The sequence below is a fragment of the Giraffa tippelskirchi genome, chromosome 8 (genome assembly GCF_054371585.1).
Source record: "Giraffa tippelskirchi isolate mGirTip1 chromosome 8, T2T-mGirTip1v1.2.pri, whole genome shotgun sequence".
Lineage (NCBI taxonomy): Eukaryota > Metazoa > Chordata > Mammalia > Artiodactyla > Giraffidae > Giraffa > Giraffa tippelskirchi.
This window is the reverse complement of record NC_137282.1, coordinates 86,301,876-86,327,421: the sequence shown is the minus strand read 5'-3', so window position 1 is coordinate 86,327,421 and position 25,546 is coordinate 86,301,876. Positions and strand designations below refer to the sequence as shown.

At 38.7% G+C, this 25,546-nt stretch overlaps 1 protein-coding gene across 1 annotated transcript in view; it reads left to right on the top strand.

Annotated features, from left to right (window-relative positions):
- The window catches only part of PLCXD3 (phosphatidylinositol specific phospholipase C X domain containing 3), a 179,248-nt gene extending 155,959 nt beyond the window's left edge, over window positions 1-23,289 (top strand). Inside the window, exon 3 of the mRNA XM_081517987.1 lies at window positions 22,066-23,289. Within this exon, the coding sequence (XP_081374113.1) occupies window positions 22,066-22,219 (154 nt within the window). The 3' untranslated portion in view covers window positions 22,220-23,289. The remainder of the gene's footprint in view (window positions 1-22,065) is intronic.
- The last annotated feature ends 2,257 nt before the right edge of the window (window positions 23,290-25,546 follow it).

The following is a 25,546-nucleotide window of genomic DNA, read 5'->3' as shown; positions in this document are numbered from 1 at the left end:
CACTAGGGTGTTTCACTTCTGTTTTGAGATTTTTCCTACCACAGTTGACTATTGATACCTTTTAAAGGGAAATAAGAACGAGATGCTAAAAGTGGTATTAGAATATTGGCATTAAATGTACAAGCCATTCTGGATATCTTTTATTGTATGTTTAGAAAAACACGGTTTGTGAACCTTCATCTTAAATCATCAAGCTACCTTTTGGCTCAAACTCTTTGGTATCAAACTTTTTGTACCATCACTAGGGAATTTGGGGGACAGAGTTAATAACATCTAACTACTGCACAGATGGTAAAGCTAGGGCCATTTCTTGAGTTTATGTTCCAATGTTTGGTTTAAAGTAGAAACCAAATGTTAAGGCCTTACCTTCACATACTCTTCTGAGCTCACTCTTCAACACCTGGAGTGACGCCTCTATCACCTAGCACAGTGCCTGGTGTGCAATAGCATTTGGTTTGACAGGAACAAATGAAAACTATGGCATCATTAGCCAGAATGATCCCAAAGTGTGATATTCTGGTCGAGCTGGTATTACCATGCCTTGATCAACTGGAGGATATATGGATCACTCTGTAAGGGATGATACCTTCAAAGTCATATCTGCTTGCTGCGGTGCCTCCTTTCCAAAATGGACAGATTTCTTCCTGGCTATCTAGGTTTATTCTTAAGTAGATAGATGAGAAGACAGGAGTTCTCCAGACCTCAGCCACATAATCAAATCTCATTTACTGCAATTGAAAGAAAGCCTTCTTGTGGATGGTAGAAACTGAGAGGGGACTTTGGACTATCTTGAGCAAGAAAATATGACTAAGAGTGTGCCCCATTGCTGCCCAGTTGAGTTGTTTGGTCTCAAAGCAGCAAGCTAGAATTTCAGTTTACAATCTTTAGGTAGATTCTGGCAGATGACCAACTTCATTTAGATTCAAATCATTTGAGATCAGCAACATGGGGAAGACTCCAAGAAATGTAAAATTAGTGATAGAAACTCTTTTCTTCCATGATCTTGACTATTTTCTGCCATCCTTCATGACCTCTAGTAAGGTGAAAGGATTGATGCATAACCAGGGCAGGTTAGGTGAATAAACACAGAAAACTCAATGGCAGTCCAACCCATTTACAATTGAAAAGTTCAGCTGAGGGCAGAAGGATTTTCATTTTACATAATTTTAAATAGTTTGTTTAATTAGAAAACCTTAAATGTGTAGGGTGCTTTGTCATTTTCGAGACTTGTTTACAGTCATGAATATATCTGAGCTGCCCAATAGCCCTGAGGTGGAGTGATCTATTTCTATTTTGCACATTGCACAGAGAGTCAGTGGCTTGCAGACCTGGTTAAAGCAGGCTTGTAGTCTTGGTTTCAAGACTGATTTTTCATAGTTAGAGAGAAAGCTGTCCATCTGGACATCGATGTCATAGACTAGAGATGTGAAATTGATGCTGTTGTCTTTCATGGATAGCCTTTAGTAGTAGAGCCAGGTTGAGGATCAAAGATGTACAATTCTCAAGTCAATCTTTGTGATTTTGTTTTCCACTCAATTCTGCTAGATGTAATCATATAATGTAGCTGAGACGTGGATCAGCGGATGTGCATAGTTGTGTTCGACTCTTTGCAACCCTATGGACATGTAATTTGCAGCCCCACAGCCCACTAGGCTCCTCTGTTCATGGGATTTCCCAGGAAAGAATACTGGAGTGGGTTGCCATTTCCTTCTCCAGGGGATCTTCCCAACCCAGGGACTGAACCAGAGTCTCCTGTATCTTCTGCATTGCCAGGCAGATTCTTTACCACTGAGCCACCAAAGTAAATCATCATTATAGACCTTTATGAAAATAGTAATGAGTATCATTCAAAAATGAGGAGTATTTTAGCAGCAGCATCTTTTACACTGATGTAAATTTCCTTACTTTGGTGGATATTATTGAAGGTTTCTGTTTGTTTTCTAAATAGCAAACCCTTTTCATCCCCTAAAATGGAAATGAATACCAGAAATAAAACCTGTTATAAACTATATTCTATTATTAGTAGCTATGAAAGCCACACATTTGAAGATATTTTCAATTAATTTCCATTCAATGACTTCCAGTGAGACATGAATTCCTAATGAAATTAGAAGCAACATTCTTTAGGTTCTTTCCAGCTGATTTCAACTTTTACTTGAAAAGTATTCATTAATTCTTTAATTTGAAAATAGCACTGGTCCTCTGAAACAGTTCCCTATCAGAGAGACTTTAACACCTTGGAGAAGATTCTACCTGTCTTAGCGTGTTTCCCAAGGGCAGGGCTCACAACGCTGAGGAGCAGCTGGCCCATAGAGCCCTCTGAGACAGAGCCCATTGCAGGGGCTTCCATCCAGTTTCCCCGTGACTTTCCTTTGTGCATTCCTTTTCAAATTTGGACTCCAGTTGTTTGAAAGAAAAATTCCCAGTCTAGAGTAGAAAACAATACATTCAATCTTTGTACTTCTAGCCTAGAACTGAGAGACTGAGAAACTTGGCATTCATGTTATTTTATGACTTTCAGATAATTTGTCTTTTTTTTTACTTTTCAGATATTTATTGGCTCTAGGGTAATTTTGATATTTCAGTATATTATTTATTTAATTAAGTTGTTTCATAAGATCATGTTCTGTTTTCAGGACACTGTGCTGTCACTTTCAAAATTCAGTTGCAGGCAAATACCTCGATGTTAGGCTGACTGTGGTGCCTGCTGGTCATTGCATTCTCTGAATGAGACTACTTCTTCTACTTTTAGTATTTACTTATTTGGCTATTTCTTTATTTGGCTACCAAGTCTTAGTTACAGCATGCAGTATCTTTAGTCACAGCATGCAAACTCTTAGTTGCAGCATGTTGGATCTAGTTCCCTGACCAGGTATCAAACCTGGGCTCCCTGCATTGGGAGCATGGAGTCTTAGCCCCTGGAGCACCAGGGAAGTCCCTGTATCTGATTATCGATATCTCACAGAGGTACTGCTGACAGAAGGATTCAGGAGAGCAGCATCTATATAAAAATATGTAGTTAATGCAACTGTAGATGTGACTTTATAGAATTTTGGAACTTGAGGTTCCAGAAAACACACGCCAGAGCCTCTTTTCTGAATTTCCAACAGCTCTACATGTGCCCACCTTGAAGGCTCCTTTGGCCTTTTTATGGCCAGTGATTTTCCTTCTATTCCAGCCAGAAGCAATCCTATAAAAACTTGTAAAGACCTAACCCTGAAAACCTCCCATGATGAGATCATCCAGGACTGGATATGGTCTGCCATGAGGGAACATTTTATTTCATCTTTCTAGAAATCATTTTGATTGCATTCTAGATAAATGTAAGGGAGATTTTAATTAAGAAAAAAGGCATAGCAAGTGTCTTTTAGTTCCACGTTGTCAAACGCTGCCCTAAAACATAACCAGACACAGTTGCAAATAATGCTCCCCCTTTATGTGGTACACTCTATGCTCAATGACTTTTAGAATCAATAGCTGGGTAATTAATGACTTAATTAAAACTGCAGTGAGGAAGGGCAACATTATTGTCATTATGTCACTTGACCAAACCCTGCTTCTGTACTCACTAAGTGCAGACTCAAACAGGCGGTTAAGATAATTTACATGGCCCAATATTTACATGCATGTATGATTTCAAGTTTCAGAGAAAAATACATTGCTCTATATTCATCGCCATCCTTACTCTAAAACAACCCAGAGGAGACTCACCTGGATGTCTAACATCCCCTGACAACACCATTGCTACTGCCAGCTGGAGCTACTTCCTAGAAGATCCAGACTTCCATATTTCTCATTTGCTGCCATACTTCAGTCTCCAGCACCATCCAGTCTCAGACAACTCTTGAAGGCTTTTCTTACATTTCTAGTGGGACCATACCTCATGCATACTTGGTATCTTTTTTTGGTGACAGAGAGATTTCTTGAACTCAAGAGGAAGAAGAATGCATAAGAAAACAAGCTGGTGTTGACTCTTCTAGAAGTAGAGCTCGAGGGGGTACTGCCTAGTAGATTCCTGCTTGCTTCAGAAGAAGCTCTTAAAGAATTCCTGAAAGATGATGATGGAATGACTGGGAAACATGAATAGAGAAATAGTCAAAAGAATCTTAGGTGGTAACAAGAGAGCCATAGTACCCAGAATAAGGGTAGAGATACTCTGTGATACTCTCTACCCAAGTTAGAAAATTGCATGATTTTCCAGAGGTACCTCTTTTGGAGGGAGTATAGACAAAGTGAAGTGTTCAGAAGGGAGTGAAAGGACCATAAGAAAGTTCTTAATTGATCATCTAAAGGAAAGAAAATGAGATGTTAAAGATGTAGAAGGGCAGATACAGATAGTGGGGCAGGAGGATCCCAATCATTTGCAAATATTTAAAGGAATACCATGTCACAGAGGGATAATCTTGTTCTGGGTGAACCGAAGAAGGACTAGTGGGTGGTCAGAAAGAAACTTCTAATAGTGGGAGTAGGCCAAAGATGGGAGGGTTTGACTTAGGAGGCTGTGAGAATTTCAAGTGCCTGAAATAGATGGCAGAGTTGAGCCTTTGAAAAAGATGCTCTCCTAGAATAATTCCAGAACAGTGTTTTGTAGAACATTGGGAACGGTAGATGTCTCTTGGTGGTTTGTGGGAAGAAACTAAAAAGATGTGTTTGTGTGTGCATGCCTGTGTGTTAATAGTTTTGCGGCTATTTTTGGGTCAAATAAGTTTGGAAAATACCAGTTTGAGAATAGGGAAATATATTCTTATTTCAATAACATCTCCATGTCCTTAGCATGGTAATATGCTTAATGTGATACTATGTCTATTGTGAACATCAAAGAGGCTTTAATATTACCCAGATTTAGTCTACCAAAAGAGTATTTATTTGTCTTAGGAATGTCTTTCATTTAGCTTATTGTACCATGGAACTCTGGGTAATATATTTTTAGAGAATGTGGTCACTGATTATAAACATCTTAAGGACATTTTCAAACTGGGTATCCTCTGGTGCTTTTCTAAATGTGGCAAAGAGGAAATATATAAGGACGTGGGTAGTACATTAACAAATAAGATACATATATGGCACTGATATGATTTGGCAATATTCATTGTATGTTATTAAGTTCCTAGGAATTTTCCATGTTGTGAAAGAATGCTAAAGCAGAGTATTTTTAAAGTGTCAGGTAACACAATTTCCTAAAAGCATAACCAATGGATAACAAATGCAAAACACTCTTCTCAGACTAATTGACTCAAGATTTTGCACTCTTTTGGTACTATTAAAAGACTCCGACTTTGTAAGACCACTGTCAGGAGGAAATTATAGAATTAACAGCATAATGAATCTTATTCTCTTGCAGAACAAATGACATATTCCTCTACCCTTTGTACCTGCAGTTGTCACTGATTAAAAGGGAAAGGCCAAAGAAATCACTCCCTCATAATTATGCATGATTACATGGGTCCATAGGCACACAGACACATTAGCACCTGTGATATTATGATCAAATTAAATTCTGTTTGTGTTCATTCTGCCTGTTAACATTTTCTCTAAGGAATGAAAAATCTCTGAATATGACTTTAAAAAAAAAATTGAACATCTGATTTGGTTGCTACATTCATCTTTGAAAGAACATGTCAGGGACATGGAGAGGCCCAAAGTACAATACACAAAAGGCTGTAATAATGTAATAAATACCACCTTGCCCCCCACCCCAGCTTCTGCTGGGCAATTTGGGCTTGAAAAACTCTCCCATTAGACTGATCATGGCAATTGTTTTCTTTAGGAGTAAGTTTAGATCTTCTGAGCTTTTGATACATTATTCTTAGCATAATGGTATCCAGAGGGAAATCCTAACAGGTGACTGATGTAAGACTATGTGGTCACTATTTATAGGTAGTCTAGACTTGGTGGCTTTTCTGCTGTGCCAGAGGATATACAGGTTCCACATGACTCTGTGCAGTACGTGGCCCTAAGCATAAAGGGAGCTTTCCTAAGATGATCCTCTCCCACACTGCCTCCAAAAAAGTACCCTCAAACCAGCCTAAGACCTACCCTGTTTGCTTGAGAGAAGTGGAAATGTAATTTTAGTTTCTCTCTCTCCTTAAAGTTACCAAAGTCTACCCCTGATTCTTATTTGGGTGAAAGTCTACTGATTGCAGAATTTCTTACCACCTAAATTGTAGACTTAGAGATTTAATTTCCCAAGAAATAGACCCTAATTCTCTGAGATTTGTGTGCACTTTTATTCTGGAGTTCCCTTGGAATCCATGCCTGTGGGCAAGTGAAGGGAAGAGGACTGAATAGATGGAGAGCTGGGCTTTGATACAGTCACCACAAGGTCTTAGCCAAGCCTATAGGAAGCTCTGGAGCTGGGATGAACCTTCTGAGTTGTCCTGCCTTAAGGCAAGTGCTTATACTGCACCCTTCCCAAAGATCAATCAGTCATTAGATGCTGGTTGTCCCCAGAGAGGGTGTACAACCTTGAGTGGGGTGTGACCTTGACTGGTATGATTAGCTCTTTAGCAGCGGGCAATTCTCAGGCAGAAACTCGGCTGAGAGCTGATGGTGAACAACATTCCTAGCACTTGTTGAGATGACTACTCTCAGTCTGAAAAGGAGTATCTGGGCAACTCTTCACAGCAGGCACTACACATCTATGCACAGAGTAACTTTTCCAGTCATTTGCCTTCAATAATATAAAAGTAGGAAAAATGAAGTTTGCTAACTTTTATTTACAATGTACTAGTTTCTTTAAACATGAACACTAAGAATGGAGTAACAGCCATCATTTATTGAGTATTATTGAAGTATTATATTAAATGTTTTCTTTAAAAAAAATGTTATTCTATTTAAACTCCACATTAATTTACTCTTCTTGGAGAAGGAAATGGCAACCCACTCCAGTATTCATGCATGGAAAATCCCATGGACAGAGGAGCCTGGCGAGCTCTAAAGAAAATAGAGTCACAAAGAGTCAGACACGACTAAGTGAATAACTCTTTCCCTTAATTTACTCTTTTTTATTCCCTTTCACAAATGAGGAAGCTGAAGCTAAAAGAGTTTAAGTGACTTGACTAAAGTTACACAACTGAAAGTGAGAGTGTCAGGATATGAACTCAGTCTTCTTCAAAGTCCTCTCTCTTAACCTCTATTTTCCACGCCTATCCATCTTGTATTGCTTTGTTTTATTCTTGTGAAAATGCTAGGATTTACATACCATTTTTATCCCCATTTGCAGTGAAGAAAGCATCAGGAGATTACACAGCCTTTCTCAAGGTCACATATTATTAGTAACTCAAACAAGGCTCTGTCTAATTCTAAAGCTCTTATTCTTTCTACTGCCACTGTATTGATTATAGGCAGTTCATCAAAACTTGATAAATACTCATTAACTCACTTATGAATCCTTAGAGAGTAGTCTTTACTTAGCCTTATGAATTTATAAGATTCCATAGAATATTTCCATTTGGAATTGTAAAGTGTGCTAAGAAACAGGCCAGCAGCCAGTTCATGCGGCTAAAAGAGGCTACATTGACATTATTGTCCAACGTTTTCATGCAAGTCTATTCAGAGCAATTAAGCAATTTCTATCCATAACAATTCAGGTATTTCCAGAATTAGTCCCATAATTAAGGCAGAGACCATGTTGGATTCATCCCTGTATCCACCTCAACAAATGCCACATGATTGGTACCCAGTAAAATTTATTAAAACTGAGAGGGAATATATGAACATAATGAGGACCAATAGTTTCTAGGATTTCATCATCAAGAATCTCTACAGATGGATAGATAAAGAAGATGTGGTATATATTCAATGGAATACGTCATTGTTGTTGTTAATTCCCTAAATCTTGCCCAACTCTTTGTGACCCCATTGACTGCAGCAAGCCAGGCTTCCCTGTCCTTCACTATCTCCCAGAGTTTGCTAAAACTCAAGTCCATTGAGTCAGTGACGGCATCCAACCATCTCATCCTCTGTCACCCCCTTCTCCTTCTGCCCTCAGTCTTTCATAGCATCAGGGTCTTTTCTAGTGAGTCAGCATTTTCTTTCAGGTGGCCGAAGTATTGGATATTCAGCTTCAGCGTCGGTCCTTCTGGTGAATATTCAGAATTGAACTTCCTTTAGAATTGACTAGTTTGATCTCCATGGAGTCCAAGGAACTCTCAAGAGTCTTCTACAGCACCACCATTCAAAAGTGTCAATTCTTTGGCACTCAGCCTTCTTTATGTCCAGTTCTCATGTCCACACATGACTACTGGAAAAACCATATCTTTGATGAGACAGACCTTTGTTGGCAAAGTGATGTCTCTACTTTTCAATATACTGTCTAACTTTGTCATAGCTTTCCTTCTAAGGAGCAAGCATCTTTTAATTTCATGGCTGCAGTGACCCTCTGCAGTGATTTTGGAGCCCGAGAAAAGAAAATCTGTCACTACTTCCACTTTTCCCCCTTCTATTTGCCATGAAGTGATGGGACTGGATGGCATGATCTTCATTTTTAGAATGTTGAGTTTCAAGCCAGCTTTTTCACTTGCCTCTCTCACACTCATCAAGAGGCTCCCTAGTCCCTCTTCACTTTCTGCCATTAGAGTCATATCATCTGCAAATCTGAGGTTGTTGATATTTCTCCTGGCATACTTGATTCCAGCTGTGAGTCATTCAGCCCAGCATTTTGCATGATATACTCTGCATAGAAGTTAAATAAGCAGGGTCATAATATTCAGCCTTGATATACTCCTTTCCCAATTTTGAACAAGTTCATTGTTCCACGTCCAGTTCTGATTATTGCTTCTTGACTTTTACACAGATTTCTCAAGAGACAAGTAAGGGGGTCTGGTATTCCCATCTCTTGAAGAATTTTCCACAGTTTTTTGTGATTCACACAGTCAAAGGCTTTAGTATCGTCAATGAAGCAGAAATAGATGTTTATCTCGAATAATCTTGCTTTTTCTATGATCTAATGAATGTTGGCAATTTGATCTCTGGTTCCTCTGCCTTTTCTAAATCCAGCTTGAACATCTGGAAGATCTCAGTTCATGTAATGTTGAAGCATAGCTTGAAGGATTTTGAGAATTACCTTGCTAGTATGTGAAGTGACTGCAATTGTATAATAGTTTGAACATTCTTTGGCATTGCCCTTCTTTGAGATTGGAATGAAAACTGACATTTTCCAGTTCTGTGGCCACTGCTAAATTTTCCAAATGTGCTGGCATATTGAGTGCAGCACTTTCACAGCATCATCTTTTAGGATTTGAAATAGCTAAACTGGAATTCCATCACCTCCACTAGCTTGGTTCATAGTAATGCTGCCTAAGGTCCACTTGACTTCAGACTCCAAGATGTCTGGATCTAAGTGAATGACCACATCATCATGGTTATCCAGGTTATTAAGACCTTTTTTGTATAATTCTTCTGTGTCTTCTTGCCACCTCTTGTTAATCTCTTCTGCTTCTGTTAGATCCTTTCCATTTCTGTCCTTTTTGATGGAATTAAATACTACTCAGCCACGAAAAAGAATGCAATGTTTGCCATTTGCAACAACGTGGATGGACTTGGAGAGTATTGTGCTAAGTGAGGTAAATAAAACAAAGAAAGACAAATAGTGTATGAGTTCATTCATATATAGGATCTAAAAAACACAACAAGTTACTGGATATAATAAAAAAGAAGCAGACTCATAGATATAGAGAACAAACTAGTGGCTACCAGTGGGGAGAAGGAAGGGGAGAGGAGCAATATAGAGGTAGGAGAGTAAGAAGTACAAACTACTATGTATAATATAAGCTACAAGGATATATTGTACAACACAGGGAATGTAGCCATTGTTTAATAATAACTATAAATGGAAGATGGGCTTCCCTGGTGGCTCAGTTGATAAAGAATCCACCTGCAATGCAGGAGATGTGGATTTGACCCCTGTGTTGGGAAGGTTCCCTGGAGAAGGAAATGGAAACTGAATCCAGTGTTCTTGCCTGGGAAATCCCATGGGCAGAGAAGCCTAGAGGGCTGCAGTCCAGGGGGTCGCAAGAGTTGGAAATGACTTAGTGACTAAACCACCACCATAAATGGAGTACAACCTTTAAAAACTGTGAATCACTGTATTGTACACCTGTAACTTATATAATATTACACATCAGCTACACTTCAGTTTTAGAAAATAATCTTGTATACCATTTCCCCTCACAGAGACCATCTTCTCTTAATTAATGTATATTTTATAACTAATAACATGTCTCCATTTTTAAAGTTAAAAGCATACAGAATTCCACTAGATCTTCCAATAAACCACAAATAGTCGATGTAAATCTGAATTGATAAAATGATTCTGCCACTAGTAAAGGGCAACATTTCAGTGAATGTGTGTGACCACAGTTCATGGGTGACCAATTTCTTTTGTGGCTTTTGACATTACTATCTCTGCTATCCTGAGATCCTGGAATCCCAAGACGGGAACGGTTGAGAGTGAAGGGATAAACCTAGATAGTCCTTGATGTATTTGTTCCAGGCAGAATCAGAAATGCTAAAACTTCCTTTCTGCACAAATTCAGCTGCAGCTTTTTCTTTGCAAGTGGAAATCTTTCCAAAGGGGACAAAGGACAGGCAGGTGCCAATAAGTAGAAACTGTAAACTTTGAATAAAGTAAATTGCTTCTGAGCTTTGAGTCCCCGAATTCCCCAAGTATTGGCGCTGAGTGAGGGGCTATGTGGTTCCCAGGAAGAGCCTGTGAAGTGAAAACACTTGATCCCACACAGAAGTCTTCATTATATCGAGATACTACCCTTGAAATGAAACCCACTGTCTGCCTCCTGGCAATCTAAATCTTGTCAATACACTGAAAGATCTCTTTGTTTAGAGTGTACAAAGCTTGCTTTCTTCCTTCTCTCCCTTAGAAAATCAGCAGCCAGGATATTCCCCCGGCAGTTGAGGCTCCATTGAGGGCTGACTGTGCTCACGTTTGTTTTTCTGGTGTATGACTCCTTCTGAAACAGCGGCTGGAGTGAACAATGCGCCTGAGGACACAGCACACTTTAGGAACTCTAAATGCCCTTCTTCTCGCAGTTTATATGATCTTATTTTAATTGAAAATGGGGTTTTAACGGTTTTCTTCCTGCCACAATAAAAAAGGGCTCCAGTTACCATCATCAAAGGAAACGGATGGCATCTTTTGCTTTGATTTGACTGCATTACTTTTTGTTAAACAAACACAAAACCAAATTAAACTAACAAGCTTCCAGGCAAGGGAGGGAGGGGAGATGTTTCCCCTGTATTCCTGAAGACTTGGAATCTGTCCCTTTGAAAAGTGGAAGCAGGTTGGATGGTTAGGGTGATGGAAGGGTCATTCAGTCCTCTGATATTCCTGGTGTGATAGCAGCTCATGTGTCCTTCATGCAGGTTACCGTCTCTGAGACACACCTGTCTGTCTCAGTTCAGTTCAGTCGCTCAGTTGTGTCTGACTCTTTGCAACCCCATGGACTGTAGCCTACCAGACTCCTCTGTCCATGACATTTTCCAGACAAGAGTACTGGAATGGATTGCCATTTCCTTTTCCAGGGAATCTTCCCGACCCAGGGAATCTGCATAGAAGCTAAATAAACAGAGTGACAATATACAGCCTGGACATACTCCATTCCCAGTTTGGAACCAGTCTGTTGTTCCATGTCCAGTTCTAACTGTTGCTTCTTGACCTGCATACAGGTTTCTCAGGAGTAAGGTATAGTGGTCCAGTATTCCTATCTCTTCAAGAATTTTCTACAGTTTGTTGTGATCCGCACAGTCTAAGGCTTTGGCATAGTCAACAATGCAGAAGTAGATGTTTTTCTGGAACTCTCTTGCTTTTTCAATGATCCAACAGATATTGACAATTTGATCTCTGCCTTTTCTAAATACAGCTTGAACATCTGGAAGTTTTCAGTTCACATACTGTTGAAGCCTCGCTTGGAGAATTTTGAGCATTACTTTGCTAGCGAATGAGATGAGTACAATTGTGCAGTAGTTCGAACATTCTCTGGTGTTGCCTTTCTTTGGGACTGGAATGAAAACACGTTTTCCAGTCCTGTGGCCACTGCTGAGTTTTCCAAATTTGCTGGCATATCGAGTGCAGCACTTTCACAGCATCATCTTGCAGGATTTGAAATAGCTCAACTGGAATTCTATCACCTCCATTAGCTTTGTTTGTAGTGATGCTTCCTAAGGCCCACTTGACTTTGCACTCCAGGGTTTCTGATTCTAGATGAGTGATCACACCTTCGTGGTTATCTGGGTCATTAAAATCTTTTCTGTATAGTTCTTCAGTGTATTCTTTCCATCTCTTCTTATTATCTTCTGCTTTTGTTAGGTCTGTACCGGTTCTGTCCTTTATTGTTTCCATCTTTGCATGAAATGTCTACCTGAGGTTGTTTTGAAGCCCTTCCTGGGATTTAAATCTACAGATGCAAAGGTCTTGCCTTTTATTGCTGCATGATTCAGTGCATGAAATCCCAACCTTTTGGGGAAAGAGTTTATTTTTGTTTCATCTTTCTCTTTACATTTTCAAGTGAAATTTCTAAGCTTTTAAAATGGCCAGATTGACAAGAAATCACATTTTAAAATATGTCCGACTTGATTTTAATTAGTTGGTCCTGAGTGACTCAGTTGCCCAGGGGAAGAAAGACCTGTGATCATTATTTTAAATTTTGCAGATCAGGGAGGCCTCCATTTCTTAGCAGAGGCTGGGTTTGGGAAAGGCAGTAACAAGGCTCTGACATTTTCACTGTAATCTTTATTTCCAAGGGCATCAGAGTGTTCTGTAAAAATGGTGTGTGTGTGTGTGTGTGTGTGTGTGTTAGTCACTCAGTCGTGTCTGACTCTTTTCAACCCCATGGCCAGTAACCGTCCAAACTCCTCTGTCCATGAAATTCTCCAGGCAAGAATACTGGAATGGGTTGCCGTTTCCTTTACTTTCTGTCAAAATTAATAATTTAATTCAGAGATTCTATTCATTTCAACAAAAGAAACATTTCACTGAAAATTAAATATATTCAAATAGAATTCACTGAAAGATGCATCTGTTTTATTATCCACAATTGTTCATTCATAACCACAAGATATACAAGTTTAGAGAATTTAGAGGAGTAGTATATATAAAATGCATTTATTGTAAAAGTACTATGTATACACATACATACACATACACACTTGAATATGAATTTGACATGGATTCCTAACAAATTTAAATCTAATTAAATAAGAAATTAAAACTAATAATTTAATAATAAATTGATAGTACATAAAGAAATCTGATTAATTAAGTTTAATTCTAATAAACTTTATCCTTTGAAAGATATTTCTAAAAATAAAACCTATTTATTCAATATGTATTTATTGAGTACTTAGTCTATGCCAGGTGCTATGCTAAACACTTGGGCTACAGCAGTAAGAAAACAGCGAATCTTTGTCCTCAAAGTCATTGCTGTCTAACTGGAGAGAGGTATTGATCAAACACATAAATATAATTACAATTTTGTCTAGTGCTTTGAAGCAATGACATTTAAACTATCTTCTGAAAGAGGAGCGAGTGAGTTGATCAAGTGAAGAGGCAGGAAAGATAAGGTATTCTTGGTGGAAAAAAAAAATAGCAAACTAACAACAATCAAAGAGCATTTACAAAATTCCCTGGGGAAAATTAGTCTGGTCAAGATAAGCAAGACTTATCTTGGATGTGTCTAGAATTCAGCTGAGGGGAGAGTGACAGAAATGAAACCACAGGAGCAGCTGGCCATTGTTCAGAGCCAGTAGGCCGGTTAAGAATTTTTATCTTTGTGCTAAAAGCAGTGATTGAAGCACCCTAAATAGGAAGCTCACATGAATTAATAAGTCAAGGTCAGCACATCGAGGGTTACTGAACTTAGCACCTCCAACTTCTTTATCTTTTCCTTTAAGTCTTTTCAAAATCGGTTCCCAAAGCCAGCACATCAGAAGACCTCTGGCTCCCACATCGCTCCCCTCCCATTGGTTCCTTGGAGGAAGGTTTTCTGATTCCTGTAGACTTGCCTGTTTCTCAGGAGCCTGCAATCTGTTTGAAGATGCCTTTCCTCAGGAGAGCTCCATATCCCGGAGAAGAGCCGTGAGGCTTCCTGTACCAAGTTTTGGTTCTGGATCTGTTCTTTTGCTAACCTAAATTAGAATCTATGATGCGGAAAGTGTACTTGGTTTTTTTCCTATAATTGTGTGCCCCAAAGAAAGCACTTCCAAGGATACTTCCCTCAAGTGTCATCACCAGGGTTGCCCTTTTACACCAGGACATGTCCCCCACCTGCTTTCTATCATTGTTAGAAAATGGTGAATGTTGGGGGAAAAAAATCCCGTAGGCTCATTTTTACATCCCCCTGTACTGTGGCTGAATGCTGCTCTCAGAATTACCTGCTGACTTCCTTCTTTGAGACTCTGGAGCAGAGCATTGCCTTGGTTGTAATTCAGTGCATATTCAATACATTGCCACTTATAGAGAGCTAGGCATTCATTTAAGCACTTTATATGCACTAACTACTTCAATCCTCATTAATATGCCCATTTGATAGGTGGTAAAACTGAGGCTTAGAGGGTTGACCAACTTGCTCATAATTAATGCTGATGCTGAGACTTGAGAAGAAACAGTCTGGCTCTATGTTTAACACTAGGACTATAATTTTATTTATATTTTTATTTATCTTGAAGTGATGTGATTCTCCTGGTAGTCAGTGAGGTCTTGTGAATAAACAGTGTAAATCCACAGTATAAATCCAGAATCTAATGAAAATAAGAGATTAAGAAAAAGAGAGGCATTTAAAAGACAGCACTGCAATATCTGCATAGTCACATTTTTCTGTGTGACTATAGGAGACCAAAAGAGACTATTCTATAAATAGATACTAAAATATTAACATACAGATTCAAAGAGAATTTAGTCATCTCTTCAGGCTGCATAATTTCTCTAAGAAATATTTTCATTCATAATATTATTAGTGAATGCTATTCAAATTTCTGCTAGCAATTTTTTGGTTATAATGGTGGAGCTAATGTGAATAAATGAATGAATGAATGAATGAGGGCTTTTAAAAATCTCATAGCAATCTGAGAACTTCCTAAGGAAACTTCCTAAGGTCTTGAATACTAGTTTCAGTGTCATTAGGCAGTAGACTTACTATGGAATTAATATTAGATTCTTCTTTGCATGAGAAAATCAAAAAACTCTTCTTTGGATGAAATCAAGAACAAACCTGAGATCATGTAAGGGGAAGCTCTGACTCCACAGGTCAAAAGAAGCCCCTAACAATCTGGCCCAAATACCTTCTGTTCCTCCCCTTCTCCAGCCACCCCTTCTAGTGTCCCCACACCATGACACCTACTCTCTGGTCACCTCATCCTTCTTAATCATGCCATCTCTTTCATACCCATATACTTAAAAAAAAAACACTTTGTTGAGGTCTGATAGACAGATAAAATTGGTATACATATTTAATGTATATAACTCGATGAGTTTGGAGATAAGTATGTATACCCATGAAACCATCACCATTAAGGCCATAAACATACCCATCCCCTCTCAAAATTTCCTCCTGCACCCTTTATTATTTTTATTATTTTTTATGTATATGTGTGATAAGAGTACTTAACATATAATCTACCTTCTTAGCAAATTTTGGGATACAGTACTGTTTTGTTAGGAGGGCATTATACTAAGTGAAATAAGCCAGACACAGAAAGATAAATACTGTATAATCTCATTTCTATGTGGAATCAAAAAATAGTCAGTTTCATAGAAGCAGGGAATAGAATGGTGTTTACCAGGAGCTGGAGAGACAGAGAAATGAAGAAGTAATGATTAAAATGTACAAAGTTTGAGTTACACAAATAAGTTCTGGTGGTCTACTCTACAGTCCATGTTCGACAATGTGCTGTTCCTTTTTCTTGAAATACTTGGCTTCTTTGTCTAAAGGGTCTTGGCCAAGCTCAACATGTCACCTGTTTTGTGAGGCATTCCTTAAATTTCTCCCAAGTTAAATTATTTTACCTGCATGCTCCCATAGGCTCCTATGCCCATGTCTGTTGTGCCATATTGTATTATCATGATTGGTTCACATCCACTTTGCTTGTTGTACTTTGAGACAGCTGGGACCAGGATTTCTAGTTCAATATCTGAGTTCAATAAATGTGCTATTTTCCTTTTGGGTTCCAGGGATTGTGGTAGGTACAGGGGATCTACTGATGACTACGATATGATTTTTGTTTTTTGAAAAGGGTGCAAGCACTGATAGAAATAGACATGGAAGTGGAAAATCTGAACGCCATGTGCAATGTGTAGTTACAGACTGTGCTTGAGGAGTATAAAGCATCAAGAAGAGAACTCTTCACCCAGATTTGAACTGAAAGGATGGAAATACTGCCTCAGCCAAGTCTTGAAGGGCAAGTGGAAGTTAGACCAGGAACGGTACTGAAGAAGGAATGATATTTCATATAGAGAGAAGTCTTGAAAAAAAAACTGAGGCATGAAACCACAGGATGTGTTTGGGAGAACACACAAGAATTTCAGTATTACCAGAGAACAAATTAGCCCAGAGGCTGAAGAGAGGTGTGTGTGTGGTGAGTGTGTGAGGAAGGCTGCAGGGACTCACCCTGACTGATTCAAAACTGGGTGTATCTTCTAGATGAGAGGAGACTGCAGTTGTTCATGTGAAGAATAAGGCACTCAGTTCTGAGGAAGGCTATTGTGACTGTAGTGTAGAAAAGTCACAGAAAAAGAATGTGGGGGCAGGGCTACAGCAATATTTTCTCATAGAGAGGTGAGGAAGTTTCAAACCCCAAAATGCTCTAAGGAGCTATACCTAGAACACTGTCTTCTGCAGGTACAATGTATCTTTGTTGAATGAATGAATGAAAGTGAAAGTGGCTCAGTCATGATCGACCCTTTGAGACCCCGTGGACGATACAGTCCATGGAATTCTCCAGGCCAGAATACTGGAGGGGAGAGCCTTTCCCTTCTCCAGGGGATCTTCCCAACCCAGGGATCGAACCCAGGTCTCCCGCATTGCAGGCAGATTCTTTACCAGCTAAGACACAAGGAAAGCACAAGAATATTGGAGTGGGTAGCCTATCCCTTCTCCAGTGGATCTTCCTGACCCAGGGATCGAACCTGGGTCTCCTGCATTACAGGTGGATTCTTTACCAAGTGAGCTATCAGGGAACTCCAAATAAATGAACGGGTGATTTTAAAACATTAAAGTTTAACCAGTTTGTTTTTTCTTTAATTTTTTTTTAATTTTATATTGGAGTATAGTTGATTAACAATGTTTTGCTAGTTTCAGGTGTACAGCAGCAAAGTGATTCAGTTATACATATGTGTGCTCAGTCTCTTTAGTCATGTCTGACTCTTTGCTACCCTATGGACTGTAGCCTGCTGGGCTCCTCTGTCCATGAGATTCTCTGGGCAAGAATACTGCAGTGGGCTGCCATGCCCTCCTCCAGGGGATCTTCCTGACCCTGGGGTCAAACCCCTGTCTTTTATATGTCTCCTGCACTGGCAGATGGGTTCTTTACTGCTAGTGCCACCTGGGAAGCCCCTACATATACATGCATCTATTCTTTTTCAAATTATTTTCCCATTTAGATTATTAATGAGTATTGAGCAGAGTTCCCTGTACTATACAGTAGGTCTTTGTTAACCAATTTGTCTTATAGAGTGAAAATTATTGCATGAGATAATATTTTATTACCACCAGAGTAGGCTTTTCAATTTATTTATCTAATATAAGAATTGATTCTCAGGAGGGCAAATAAAAAATGTGCTCTTTTTATGTAAAAAGCACAGGAATATACAAACAATACATAAACATATTTAAAGTCTATCTGTGGTATTAAAACTTTATTGAGAAAGCGAGTGAGGAAGGAAAATATTTTAAAAGGTTCTGTGGTGGGAAAAGAATTTTAAAAGTTTAAGAAATGCCACTCTAAATAATTATTGTAACTTCAACAGCATTTGTTTGTTTTAATCTAGAACACTGAGTCTTTTTGTTTAACATAATTCTACTTAAGTCCGTCTGAGTATCTGAGATTCAATTTGGCATTATTGCTTATTTTGTTTTTGGTATCATATTGACTTGAGAAAAGTATATCTGAACAGAAAAAGAATAATATTCCCATGACTCAGACAAGTGGCATTTTAAATGTAAAACTCATTTACCTGAGGACTGCAAGCTATTCCAAAATGATATTTCATCAGCCCTCAAAGTAATCTATTTTATAGCGAAACAGAGAAGAGCACTCCTAACATCTCTCCATGGGGGTAACAATTAGTTGTTCTAAATTCAAGCCCAGGAATATCAATCTTAGAGTAGTAGCAGGCATCTGAGTTGCTGTTTTCATGATGGTCATGGTTCTCAGATGGGAATTTTGTTGCTCAAACCTTCCATAATCTAGTACCCTAGGGATCTGGCAAACCAGCTACTCGGTTAAAGCTAATACAGAATCAGCACCGGCCTCAGTGTCACTCTTCTACCCACCTCTCACCTCTCAAGGTGAGTGTATCTGCTAAGCAACCATCTTCCCAGGAAATGGGCTGGCTTGATACTTTTTCCAAAGAGTGTCTGCTTTTTTTGAAATGCCAAGGTGATACTGTGTTCGCAACAGAGATATGCCATCTGCCCGAGCAAGCCCAGGAGAGAAAGTAATGGAATTCAAACCCTAGTGGCTGCACACACACTGCCATGGCATCTGTCTCTCTGATGAACTTGAATACCCCTGTGTCTGTGCTCTAGGGATCCACAGTTTTTTAATTCAAGATAGAATTCCCTTCAGAAACTGTTGCTATGAAGACCAAATTCCTCCACCTGCCAGTCTATTTTCTGACAGCAATGGATCTCTTAGATCCATGCTATCCTTTTAGAAGGACTTTTTGGGTTCTCCTCTATCTGTATCTAACAAAGAAAGGTAAATGCTGGAAAACATGGATCAGAATTTTTAAGGTACTACCCACAGGATTAATGTAATCCAAGGCAGTTATTTTGGTTTTGCATGGATGGGTCAAGTTTGGCTAGATGTGCTTTATGAGATCTGGATAAAGGCACTGTATTACATTCTGTACTTCAACCTCACAAACCAAAAGGAGCATGACTTTTTTTCTTCTGATTTCATGATGCTATATGCTCCTGATTTTCATCCTACTTCTATACCTAATTCTCCCTTTTTTAATTGAATCAACTTTTCTGCCCATGTAGCTGATATTCAGATTTTCTCTTCTTGTCCTTCTCTATACAATCTTCCCAGGTAATTTTATCCACTCTCATAGCTCTTTTCTTTTTATGTGATGGCCCTTGACCAGCTCTATGTCCTGAATATTAGACCTGTACTTAATCAATTGAAATCTCAATTCATGTGCCCCAAAGTCACCTCAGAATCAACAGGTCTCAGACTGAACTTAGTACATCCACTGGGAAGCCTTCAGTCCTATCCTTCCAAAATTAGTACATGATGCTCACCTGCCAGAATACTGCTAGAAATCTAGGCATCATTCATGGCCTCTTTCTTCATCTCCATTATATCCAATCCCACATCAGTCAAATGTTGTCCTTTTATCTGTGTGTGTGTTCAGTTGCTTCAGTCATGCTCAACTCTGCAACCCCATGGACTATAGACCACCAGGCTCCTCTGTCTATGGGATGCTCCAGGCAAGAGTACTGGAGTGGGTTTCCATTTCCCCCTCCAGGGGATCTTCCTCACTCAGGGATCAAACCCTCATCTCCTGTGTCTCCTGCATTGGCAGTTAAATTCTTTACCACTAGCGCCACCTTTTCTCCTTAGTTCCTTTCAAATATATTTATTGTGGCCACTGCAATGTAAGTTCCCATTATCTCTGGTCTAGATTCCTTCCACAGCTCTCTGGTTGTTAGCTCTGATCCTAGTCTTGCTTTCTTCTCTTCATTTGTTCACCCGGAAGGCAAACCATGCTCTCTGAATCACAAATCTAAGCATATTATTTCCCTGGTTAACGGCTCTAAGTTGATTTACATTCTGAAAACCTTCTGTCTTCTGGTCCCTTCTTATTTCTCCAACACCTTGAGGCTTCCTTAAATTTTATAGCTTCTTTGAGATTCTTAATTTCATCATGATCTCTCCACTCACACCTTTGTATCTTTCCTTCTCCCTCTGTCCCATCCAGGAATTTGACGTCCACATGGACTTCCTCACTCTTTCACTGTTATTGCGCTGTCATCTCTAAGACCTCGGTTCATTTATCCCTTTCTCAATCTCCCTTCCTGCTTGCTTAAGTCGTAGTGGTTTCTCTTCAATGTGCTGTCATAGGATATTGCATCCTTATTAGTAGCTGGATCTGTCTGTCTACATGCCCTACCCCCAAGCACACCATACCCCTGTTAATGAATGTAGAAATGCTATTTTCTCTGTCTGAAAATATATCACATCACCCTCCATCCCCCATTCCCACCTTCACCGAGCTAAGTCTTCTTAATCTCTCAACATTCAGGGAGTGCTCTTCTGAAAACTTTTCTCTGATTTTGCAAACGATGCTAGGTGACTCTCCACTGCGCTCTCGTGGTAATGAATCATCTTTTATAATTAAGTCAGATCACAACACTATTCTGCTCAAGATCTTCCAAAGACTCCCCATTTCACTCAAAGTAACATTCAGAACCCTTGCAATAGCCTACAGTGCCATACAGCATCTGCCCCCCTCACTTTCCTTATTATTCCTCTAACTTCATCTTTTAATGGTCTCCTCTTTCTTTTACCAAGTTTAGGCATGTTACCCATTTAAGGCTGTGGCAGGAGCTGAAATGTTTTCCCTGGATATCTACCTGTGACTAACTCCCTTGTCTCCTTCAAACCCTTGCACAAATATCCCCTTGTCAATGCACCTGTGTAAGCACCCTATTTTAAGCTGTAATCTGCTCCACTCCTCTCTATCTGCACACTTCAAATCTTCCCTTTTTTGCTGTGTTTTAATAGCATTCCTTCCTATCAAATGATGTAATTAATTTATGATTATTATTCAATGTTTGTCTTTCCTTATTAAACTGTAAGCTCCTCACAGGTGGATATTTTATCTGCTATGCTCACTCAAGTTTTCCAAGTGCCTTCAGTGGTGTCTGGAATAGAAGAGGTGATCAGTAAATAAGTTTAAAGGATGAGCCCTGATTGTACTATATTAAAATTGTCTTCCTTGTCCATCTGTCCACCACCAAACTATGCACTCTTTAAATGTAGGGAGTTTCACTAGTATGTCTATTGATAATATCTAGCACATTTCCTGAAAATAGTGGGTTTGTAATAAATGTTGCTAAGTGCACGTACTCATCCCTGACCTCACTAACCCATAGTTCTCCAGGGTTTGCAATCACACCATACCAAACTGGAAAATGAGTGCAAGAATGTTGTTTTCTTAGTGGAGAAATTTCACTATAAATTCTCATGGCATCTGAGCTCTCCAAAGATGGAGTCCAGTATGGACTGATATAGTGACTACAGTCAGCCCTCCATATGCTTGGGTTCCATATCCACAAAAATTGATCCTGGGTTGGTTGAATTCATGAATGCAGAAACCTTGGATAAAAAGTACTGACTTTACAACTTCATTTTATGTAAGACACTTGAGCTTTCTCAGACTTTGGTATCTGTGGGAGTTCCTGGAACCAATCCCACATGGATTCCAAAGTGTTAGTCTCTCGGTCTTGTCCAACTCTTTGCGATCCCATGGATGATAGCCCACCAGGCTCCTCTGTCCATGGAATTCTCCAGCAAGAATACTGGAGTGGGTAGCCATTTCCTCCTCCAGGGGATCTTCCCGACCCAGGGATTGAATCCATGTCTCCTGCATTGCAGGCAGACTGTTTACCATCTGAGCCACCCTCCAAGGATGACTATATTTCTCCTGCAGAGTCACTTCAGAGGTTAAGAATTTACCATCGTCCATTTGGTTTTTTCCTCCATTATGTATCTGTAATTGGGGCATTTATTTTAGTAAGTTAGAAAACTAAAGGAAGTCCTGGGGATAGTAAGCTTGAAAAATATTATCTTTCCTTCTGTAACATCTCTTTTTCTTTCCTTTCTCAGAGCTCTTCCTGCCATGATGCAGTGGGTCCGCACACAGAAGCCAGGAGAGAGTGGCATCAATATTGTCACTGCCGACTTTGTAGAACTTGGCGATTTCATCAGCACTGTCATAAAGCTCAACTATGTCTTTGATGAAGGGGAAGCCAACACTTGATGGTACTATTTGGAGTATCAGTGAATAAGAGGGAGAAGATTCACTGTATTAGATGTATTATCTATAAACACTCTGATCTTCCTATTCCACTGAGTTTCTGAAGGAATAAGGGCTGAAAGTGGGTGGGAAAGGGGGAAGCCATTTCTTCGGTGATTATTATCATCGTCTTCATTACTATAAATATTTCATTTCCCATTTGATAAGCAAAACCTACTTCTAGTGTTAGGGATTAAAAAAAGACTAGTAAATTTTGTTTTTCAGAATTAGTCTTTGTAACTTATGGGTGTTTACTTGATTGTGTTTCTGATTTCAACTTAGAGCTCCTACACTTTCCTCCAGATGAAACTTTCTGCTCCCTCTCGCTCGCTCTTTTTAATCTGATGCTGTATGGGACTTAAAAGTAATTGAATGCCCAGCATAATGTGTATTACATTGTTGTACTGAAATTTATTTGTTTTGTAGGACTTGGTATAATATTCTGTAGTCTGCAATCTTGCTACCTTTTTGTCATAGATAATATGCATCAAATCGATTTCCCTGCATCAGTAATATTGGAGGCCATAATCAGTAAATTTTGTGTCATCTAAAAACAATGGTGTTTCACAATATTTCTACTGAAGGCAGCTATAAATATAGAATAAAAAACTTTTGTGGAAAAACAATTAGTGCCAACTCCATATTGAAAAATGGAGGTGGTGAGGAGATGGATATCATTTTAATTCAGAAATGTCTAAAATATTGTCTTGAAAATGCCCAGTAAATGAAAAATTATAAGTGTGTTAAAATCAGAAAACTCTGTTGGACCTGGAGATGATCATACTGAGTAAAATAAGAAAGAGAAAGACAAATAGCATTTGATATCTCTTATATGTGGAATAAAAAAAAAGATACAAATGAACTTAAAAAAACAGAAAAAGGTGCACAGACTTAGAGATCGAATTTATGGTTACAGGGGGAAGGGTGGAGATAGGAGAGATAGATTGGGAGTTTGGGATCAACATGTACATACCACTATATTTAAAATAAAATGACTTTCCATGAAGAAGTAAATAAAAGAAAAATTATAAAAGAAAAAATTTAATTAAAAAATAAAATCAGAAAACTCTGAAAAGAACACTTTCAAAAGTTCTTCTAACAATTAACTTGACTAAAAAAATTAAAATAAGAAAAGAAAGAAAGAAATGAAAGGTTGGGCAAGCTTTCCCACCAAATCAAGATTTCCCAACATGTCATTCTACATCCCAGATTTTGAGGAACATATACTGAGAAGCTTCAATTTGAGTGTTTTTTTAATTAAAGTTGAGGGAAAAGGAAGGGTGATAGAAGGAATGAGAACAATGTCTTTGAAACCATGACTGTGACCTCTCAAGGATCCATGAAGCATCTTCAGGAAATTCTTAAGTACATGTGATTTGAGCAGATTTTGAAAATCACTTTTGGGCTCCATCTATCTCACCGCAGGGTTAATTTTGAGGCAGAGGCCAAAGTTTCACAGGAAGTTTCTGCCATTGCTTCCCCCTTGGTGTCTTTGCGATATTTGACAGCTCTAAATAACCTTAAAAGAGCACAATAACCCTTCCCTATCTGTCTCACAGGAGTATCTTGAGGCATTTATAAAAATCTACAAAATTTGCTGAAATTTGTATAATTCTGAATTATTTTGTCTTCATGTTTAGAAATAATCGCACCTCAATAGTTTCCTGGGGGAAAACAACATAATCCATGTAAAGTGGGACCATAGAGAAATAAAAGCATGCTCTCAGTTTTTAATTAATTTAAACATACAACATGTGGTTTAATCTCTGAGTCTTAGGTAAGGGATTTGATTCCAAGTTTATGTACATTAAAATTATAAATAATCAAGAGTTGATTAAAAGATTATAAATACTCACTATCAGAAAATAGTATTTATTAACCACTGTGGGGAAGGGAGAGAAATTGTTTAGACTGAAGAGAACATTTATGAAAAGTATACAGCTGTGTTTTGATGACCAAGTAGTGTGTGTATATACACGCAACAGATATAGTCTCCATTCCAGTTGTGTGTGTTTGTATCAACAAACAAAATAAACCAATCTGTACCTATTCCTTGCAGGCGGACAGATGCAAATACACGCAAACACACACAGTCACGGACAGACACAGAGACAATTCTTTTCAAGTGAAAACTTTGATGATATTAAATACTTTAGTTTTAAGACCAAAACTCTTAAGGTATGAAAAAGAGTTGATGAGAACTTTGAAAGTAGAGTAGCTGATTATATTGAAATATTTTTGTACAAATAAATAATATTATCTATAAATATAGTTTTCATTCCGCTTCCTCTCTCCTTGCAGTTTTATTGTTTTTCTATATCTTTCATCTGCTCTTTATGTGCAGTGGAATATGATTCCTTTTATAAGGACTATAGCTTATTGGAATTAATGTCCTGTGAAGTTGTTTTTTGGGGCAGGTTTTCTCTGACTATCCATTATTCATCCCTCAGGAGGACCTTTAGCCAAGCAAACTTACAATGACACAAGGATTTAACTTATAAATGTATGAGAAAACAGATCTTTCAACATATTAATGAAAAATGAGTAAAATATAGAGGTAACTATGTTGTATTTTCTTGAACTTAGATGCTTTCTTATAATATTTGCTTAGAATTAGCTTTGTCATATTTGTCATTTGGGTGCTGGAAAAAAACAAACATGTTGAAGCATTAGATTAATTGTGCAGTTTTTCAACTGGAGAAAGCATTTAATTGCTATTAATTATCTGCACATAGAGACCTTGTTTGACAAGAGATATTTCCAAGCCAATGTTTGGTTTCCATGTGGATATACAGTATATATGTAGCAGGCACTGGGAGTACATGGACTTGCCTTAATATCTAAAGGAGGGTACAGGTAGATGTGAACCCTGGGTCCTCCAACTAGAGGAAGAGTTCACTAGAAGGGATTCCTTTGCAAGGAGAGTGGAGAGAAGATGCCTTTGGCTGTCTTCTGTCTATTGGCCCTCCTCTGGAACACACTTGGGGAGCAGACTGTGGGCTTAAATAAAGAGGTGGGGGTGAGGACTAGTGGTATCTGATTAGAGTTTACCATCAGCCTAAGCTCCTTTGTCTTAGTTAGACATTGTGTTTCCAGAGCATTTGAGAACAAGGGCTACAAATAAACCCCCAAATGGTAGGAGATACATCTTGGTGCACATTTTCCTTTGCTTAGTTCTTAAGACTTTTCCATCACTAGTCCTGCAAGGAAGAAAAAAAAAAACAGAAACAAAATCAACTTTTACCCAATTATTGCAGGAAATCAAAGGGGTGAGTGGCTGATGAGGGAAAA